Source organism: Sarcophilus harrisii, chromosome 4, assembly GCF_902635505.1.
Source record: "Sarcophilus harrisii chromosome 4, mSarHar1.11, whole genome shotgun sequence".
NCBI classification, from domain to species: domain Eukaryota; kingdom Metazoa; phylum Chordata; class Mammalia; order Dasyuromorphia; family Dasyuridae; genus Sarcophilus; species Sarcophilus harrisii.
Window position 1 is genome coordinate 312,293,764 of NC_045429.1, and position 7,983 is coordinate 312,301,746.

Genomic DNA, 7,983 nt, shown 5'->3' on the forward strand with positions numbered 1-7,983 from the left:
AAAATAGTTCTGTCATCATGGCATTAATCTTCCAAGACAAATGAATTGACTGACGTAGATATAATTCAGAACTATAACAAAGGCCAGGCAGTATTTTAAGCATAAAGCTTTTTAAACTATATGTTTTGATCCTATGTGGGTTCTTGTAAATGAATGTGGTGGTTGCAGAATTATGATTTATTATCATTTAAATATTAATAGTTATATCATTTTAATTTATTATATATTTACATCATTAAATGACATTATCAATATAATAAAAATTATTATCAATAAATGATTAATATATCATTTTATATACCTATGTCTTAAAAATCAATCTCAATACTTTGCCATTATAACACGTGTGTGTGTGTGTGTGTGTGTGTGTGTGTGTATAAAAATATAGATAAAAATTTCGTGGGCAAAAAAAGGTTTGTGAGTGAAAGAAGATTGATGCCCTAATCTAGCAGAAAGAACCTACATTTGGAGTCAGAGAAGCTAGTTCCATTACCTACTATCAGGGTGACACTGGGCAAATAACTTCTTTTTGCTGTATTTTAATTTCTTTCTCTCTAAAGAACTTAAATTAGATGGGCTCTAAGAGCTCTTTCAAGTCTAAATGCATTATCCTATGATTCAAGGCTGATCCTCAGAAGGGATATAATCCCTATGATTAAGAACACACAGATAATTCCCAATGATGCAGTACTTCATGGTTTTTAAAAATATTTTGTTGCTCTTTCTTTAAAATGAATGTTTTTCAAATATTTTGACATTTGTTTTGCCCTTTCTATTTCCTATCCATTCCCAATTTGTATTATCATTCACAGAGAACTTTAGTGTTTTTAGATCTGGACACTGTACTCCAAAAGGTATTTGACAAGGAAAATAAAAATTTGTAGTTCTTTAACACCAGTTCTGAAGGGACTTTAGAGTTATTTAGTTCAACTTCCTATTTTACATATGAGCAAATTGAGATCCATAAATATCAAATGACTTGACTAATGTTACCCTAATGATTTATGGTGAAATAGCTAAGATTATAATTTGAGCTCCATGACTCTGAGTTTAATGTGCTTCCATATTGTTAATCATCATATGTTTAAACATCCGAAACTATAAAGTTGTGGACCCATTCTTCTCTATCTTCATGACAGGTGTCTTTGGGTATTTGAGGAAGAGGAAGTATATTTATTCTACTGACCTCAAAGAACAGAAGAAGGAGCAGTAGGTAGAAGTTCCAAGATTTAAATCAATGGATTTTATTTTGGATCAATTAAAAAAATAACTTTTCTAAAAATTAGAGTGGTCCAAGAACAGAATGGGGAACTAGGTGGCACGGTGGATAGAATGTCAGTACTATAGTCAGGAAAACTCATTTTTGTGAATTCAAATCTGCCTTATCCAGCTGCTAGCTTTGTGATTCTGGGCAACTCACTTAGCTCCTTAGTTCCTTGCCTAAGAAATGAGCTAGAGAAGGAAATGACAAAGCATTCCAGTAACTGTGCCAAGAAAATTACAAATGGAATCACCAAGTCAAACAAAAGAAAAAAGATTCAACAACACAAAAGAGCAAAACAAGCTGATTTATAGCAATAAATTTACCATCACTGAGAGTTTTCAAATAGTTTGATCTGTGGTTAAGGATTTTTAACCTGGGATTCACAGACTGACAAGGTATTTATGAAATCATAAGGTTCAATGAATTTGCTTCAAATTTTTTTTTTAAAATAAGTGTGCTTCAATATAATTGGTTCTATCTGTAATTTTATGTTGTTTTGTGCATTTAAAATATTTTTCTGTTTCAATATAATTGACTGTGTTTCTAATTTTGTATATGCTGTTTTTCTGCATTTAAAAACATTCTTCTGAAATGGGTTCCATAAGATTCACCAAAGTGCCAAAGGGGTCTATGACCCACAAAAAAATTAAAAATCATCATTTTGCAAACCATTTGCTAAGAATGTTTAGAGAACTTCTTGCATGGTTAATGACTTAAATAGAAGACTTCTAAGTTCTCTTTCTACTTCTGATATTCTATCATTTATTCCATAATATTCAAAAAACAAAACTATAACTAAAGGGTAATAGTGATAGAGGAATAGATTTAGGTTTGAAGAAAGAGAGCTATTCAAAAGTGCAATGGAAAGCCTTGAGTGAAAGAGATTCCCCATTACAAAAGGCATTTCATAAAAGGCCATGAAGCCAATATATAGTAGAAGCAGATCCTTGCTCAGATGTGGACAGGACTCTGGTTGCTGAAGTGCCTTCTGGTATAGAAAGAAAAAGAAATAAGGTAGATAACATGGTATGCATACGTAGATGTATATATGTGTATATGTACAATTAGGTGGCACGGTAGAGCACCAGCCCTGGAGTCAAGAATACCTGAGTTCAAATTCAGCCTCAAATATTTGACACTTACTAACTGTGTGACCCTGAGTAAGTCATTTAACCTGATTTCCTCACCAAAACACACACACACACACACACACACACACACACACACACACATACACAAAGATCTATAGTTGTTGGTTAAAGTGACCAAACTCTAGAATGATAAACTCAACCTAGTAATAAAGGTGTCAAGAACCATTAATGGAATATACTATTAGATTTTGTGGTCATTTACACAATCCATCAATATATAAATGGAACTGAAATTTTACTAATGTGGGCATTTTCTCTATCATCATAAATAATAGCTAGCATTTTAAATTTCCAAAACACTTTATAAATGTTCTCTTAATTCATCTTTATAACAACTTTGGAGGTAAGCTGTATATAACAATAATAAAAGCAACATTTTTATAAAGTTTTTAAGATTTTCAAAATGCTTTAGAAATAATAGCTAGCATTTATAAGACACTTATATGCCAGAGGTTGTGATAAATACTTTAAAATTTTTATATCATTTGATCTTCACAACCCTGATTGGTAGGTGCCATTATTATCCCCATTTTACAGAAAAAGAAACTGAGACAAAACGAAATGTCTTGTAAATTTCTTGTGCAGGGTCACATAAGCAAAATATATATTATATATATATATATATATATATGAAGTCAATTTGAATTCAAATCTTCTTGATTCCATGTCAAACACTTTATACACTGCCTTATCACCCATTTGCAGAATGCTAGAAAAGAACTACATTATGCCTTCAAAATGTAGGATCAATATAAAGACAAAAAACCCATCATCACCCCACCTCTCTACCTTTCATTCCCCATCCCCTCTCTTAGTTTCTACCATTCAGGCTTTTTCAAGAGCTCATCCCTCTTATAATTATCTCAATGATAGTGTGTGTGTGTGGGAGAAACAAAGATTATGTTCACATTTTTCTCAATTGTAAAATATTAATTCTCAATAAAATTAAATTTAAGTTTGATTAGAATTGTTGTTATTGTTGTTGCTGTTGTTACAGGCTTTAAAGCTCTGGGCTTGTGCTTTATGGAATAGTTTGATGAGATACCCAAAAAATAATCACTTAGAGAAAAGTGGTACAACATGGAGAACAGAGTTGTTAAGATCTGGGTTCAGAAAAAATACCAGTCCCATGATTGTAAGCTATAAATAAATTGATGTTCAGTGTATCTCCTCACTGCTTCTAGGAACTATTTCATGAGTCCTGGAAGTTTATGGAGGGAGCAACTATACACGTATTAGAGTAGGAATTTCCATACTAAAAGTACCTTATACTGAAAAAAAATTATGTAAGTATATCAAAATGAGGAGAATTTCTGTTCTACTTTATAAAAATGGATAATTTATCTTTCAATGCTTAAATATCATTTACTTGTGATATTTAAAAATTATGAATAGAGCCTCATTCTGCAGTTCGTATAAATAATGACAAAGTCCCACATCAAATAATCTAGGCTGCTTATTACAAATTGAGTTAATGGAGAACTGTAAGAATAAAAAAAAAAAAGAGAGAGAGAGAGTCACCTAAATGGTGCAGTGGATTGAATACTGGCCCTTAAGTCTAACGGAGCTGAGTTCAAATTTGACTTCACAATAATTCTTAACTGTGTGACTCCAGACCAGTCATTTATTAACAGTTACCTCAGGAAAAAACAATTAATAATAATGAAGAAAAAAAAAGAATTCACACCATCTTAAGAGATATCCCATCCCAGATGTGAGGACACAGATTTTTAACCATACCCACAAACTTTCTCTTTTATTCCTCCATTTTTTAATGACATTCTTATACAGAAGAGCCCGAGTTTGCTGACATATACTTATCTCTCTTTTATTCATTTTTGACCTGTTTGTAACAAAAAAAGAGGAAACAAATTTAGTGAGATGATAGTTTATTGTTGACAGGTGAACACAAAGTTCACACAAAAGAAAATTGAGTCATATTTATTCTAAGAAAGTTGTTTACTCATCAACTTTATGACATTTTTCAACATCTCAAGAAAAGAGATTTTGCAGAACAGTTCTTTGAAAGTATTAATGAAGTCGGCATTTCCTCTAAAGAGTTCATTTTACCTTAATACATTTTATATGAGATAAATTTAGAGATAGTGCACAATGAAGGGGAACAAGAGCAAACTCCTTTTATTTACTGTCAAGGAAGTCACTATTCACTGACAAGTCCTTCTGTCTCTATCTGTCTTTCTCTATCTCTGCCTCTGTCTTTGTTTCTATCTCTTTTTCTCCTTTGCAAAATAGTAAAATATTTAATTTGCCAAAAGCATTCTCAAAGGATAGCATATATGTACTCCTTGAATATGTTGACTGAAGAAAAATAATAGTGAAATTTAAGTGCATACTCTGGGCTTTGTCAACTATGTTGTAATACAGTTTTGCAGTGAATGACGCAGAACTTGTGTCTCTGAAAGAACTAATTATCCCCCACAAGCATATGTTCAAAGTTTCCAACATTTGCTCTAAGAACAAACCATAATGCATTTGGATGAATAACAAAATAATAAAGACATCATTTTATTTTAGAAGATGACTCCTATTAATAAGTTTCTATTCAAAAATTTTTGTTCTGTGTTTGAGTAGATATTCCTGAGCTGGAACTCAAAGTTTTCTAAATCACATTAGTAATGAGAAATTCTTTAAAGAGCTAATAATGTCTGTTAGAAATAGAACTATATGACTAAATGATAATCTGTTTTTGAAGAATGATAATGAGAACCGGATATGGTAAAATTTATTTTTTCTATTTAATCTGTCATCCATCTATGTCTATGTATGTCTATCATCTATCTTGATATCTAGCCCTCTCTGTGTGGATCTATCTGTTATCTATCAATCAATTTCTTGAAATTTTCTAATGGAAAAGTCTCCCTATGGAGCTCAGCAAATTACCCTCAAAGTTTCTTTAAATTTATGAAGAAGAAGCAAGTTGTCTTTATTGCAAATCCTTTTTTTTAATAAAATAAAATAAAAACACAAGAATAAAAAGTAACCAGAAATAATCTCAAATTAGCTCAAACTTGAATCAATGTGCTTTGAATATATTCCTCTGATTCATTTAGTAGTGAATTTCATCTTATCCCAATATTCTTCTTACTCTTTTTCTGTATTTAATAAAATAGGAACTTGGAAACTGAACAAATTAGCTATTATATACCATATATCACATAAAAATCCAGATATTTTTGTCCACATGATAAAAAATTCCAAACCACCTAATTAAATTTTTACATTTTCTATTCAGACTGGGAGCATTCATTTACTTAGTTGATTCTCTTTGGGTAAGCATTATATGCATTTTGTAAAACAAACAGGAGAAATAAAAATTAACTTACAATCAGGAAAGTCAGAGCAAGGAATCTTGAAATGTTTCTAAACCATTGATCTCTTCAGATTTTAGAGATTTCAAAGTTCTTTTCTTTACAAAATATTTTAATGTTTGCACATTTTGAATACTTCCTATTCTGATTGGTTTTTTAAAAAGGTTAGTATCTGATTTCAACCAGGCTGCTGACGTGACATAATTTGGGCTACCGCTTTTGAACTGTTATTCATTCTTTTCTCCTCCTATCCCTGCAGAGAGATAGCATTTACAGATGGTTGACTGGACATAGTGTTCCACAAATAAGACAAATCCCACATTTGTTCTTTTGGCTCTTTACTTTCTGAATAAGAGAGAAATAGCCAAGTTCAAGAAGAGAGGGAAAAAACAGAGGGTAGTGACCTCAATCTTTAAACAAACAAACAAAAAGTAAACAGATGTCAAATAAGAACAACTTTAAGAGGAAAAAGATGAGTGGGAAGGAAAATAAAGTAGTGATTTTAAAAGTTTCATAAATCAAGGCAAAAAATAACACATAGGAAAGTAACATCTAAAAGGTTAATAGTGAAATAATAGTGGATTTTTTAAATAGTTCTCTCAAGTCCACAAAACATTTCAGTATCATATTTGCTTTATCTAATTTGTTTCTTTGAGTTGCAACAATGAGCCCCTGAGTGAGCAGCATTAATAATTATTAACTAGCATTATTACCATTTTACAGAGGGAAGGTCCAAAGTGCCAAAGTGACTTGTCCAAATTCGTGCAATCCATAGGTCACCAGGATTTAAAACACTAGTCTTTGAACTAAAAACTGTAGAGCTCTTTCTATTAAACTGCCATTCAACTCTTTATATCACTTATTAACTTCATGCAGCTTGATATAATTGTATGAACTGTGAAGATTAGCCCTTCTCCTTGCCACAGTTTAATTTTTTTTCACCAGTAATTTATTTTTTCCAAACACATGTAAAGATAGTTTTCAACATTTACTTTTGTAAGACTTTGTGTTCCAAATGTTTCCCTCCCTTCCATACTTCTCCCCTTTCTAATACAACAAGCAATCTGATATGGGTTAAATATGTGCAATTCTTCAAATCACATTTCCATATTTGTCATGTTGTACAAGAAAAAAAATCAGACAAAAGGGAAGAAATATGAGAAACAAAGAAAAGGATGAAATTACTATGTTTCAATCCATATTCAGTCTCCATAGTTCTCTCTATACAGATGGCATTTTCTATTCCAAGTCTATTAGAATTGTTTTGAATCCCCGCATTGTTGAAAAGGACCAAGTTTATTACAATTGAGCATCACATAATCTTGCCATTACTGTGTTCAGTGTTCTCTTGGTTCAGCTCATTACATTTAGCATCAGTTCCTGTAAGTCTTTCTAGGCTTTTTTTTTTAATAAACTGACTGCTCATAATTTCTTATAGAAGAATAATATTCCTTTACATTCATATAACATAACTTATTCATCCATTCCCCATTTGATGGGCATCCACTCAGTTTCCAGTTTCTTGCCATTACAAAGAGGGCTGCTACAAAAATTTTAGCACATATAGGTTCTTTTCCCTTTTTTGTGATCTCTTTGGGATATAAGTCCAGTAGTGACATTGCTGGATCAAATGGTATGCAGAGTGCATAGTTCCAAATTGTTCTCCAGAATGGTTGGATCAGTTACAACTTCACCAATAATGTATTAGTGTCCCAGTTTTTCCATATCCAAATGTTCTCCTCCCTCTCTCTCCCCTTTCTAATACAGCAAGCAATCTGATTTATCATTTATCCTTATTTTTATCCAATATTTATCATTTTTTTGTCATCAGCCAGTCTGAGAGATGTGTAGTGGTACTTCAGAGTCATCTTAATTTGCATTTCTCTGATCAATACTGATTTAGAGCATTTATTCATATAACTAGAAATGGTTTCCATTTTTTCATCTAAAAGTTGTCTGTTCATATCCTTTGACCATTTATCAATTGGAGAATAGCTTTGAATCAATTCTCTATATATTTTAGAAATGAGGCCCTTATCAGATCCCTTGGATGTAAAAATTTCCCACCCAGTTTTCTGCTTTTCTTCAAATTTTGTCTGCATTGATTTTATTTGTACAAAAGTTTTTTTTTTTAATTTAATATGATCAAAATTATCCTTGTTGCATTTCATAATGTACTCTAGTTCTTCTTTGGCCATAAATTTCTTCCTTTAGCACAGATTTGAGAGATTGACTCTCC

General features: G+C 31.6%; 1 protein-coding gene across 3 annotated transcripts in view; it reads right to left on the bottom strand.

The window, feature by feature from the left end:
* The window catches only part of LOC100932031 (ATP-binding cassette sub-family A member 9-like), a 95,752-nt gene extending 89,809 nt beyond the window's left edge, over positions 1-5,943 (bottom strand). Inside the window, exons 1-2 of one of the 3 annotated variants that reach the window (XM_031965706.1) lie at positions 5,760-5,940; positions 4,156-4,258 (exon numbers count right to left, since the gene is read on the bottom strand). In XM_031965706.1, coding sequence (XP_031821566.1) covers positions 4,156-4,251 — 96 coding nt within the window. In that variant the 5' untranslated portion in view covers positions 4,252-4,258; positions 5,760-5,940. Of the gene's footprint in view, positions 1-4,155; positions 4,259-5,759 lie in introns of those variants that run through there. The other 2 variants (XM_031965710.1, XM_031965707.1) reach the window with 2 other exon arrangements.
* Positions 5,944-7,983: the final 2,040 nt, after the last annotated feature.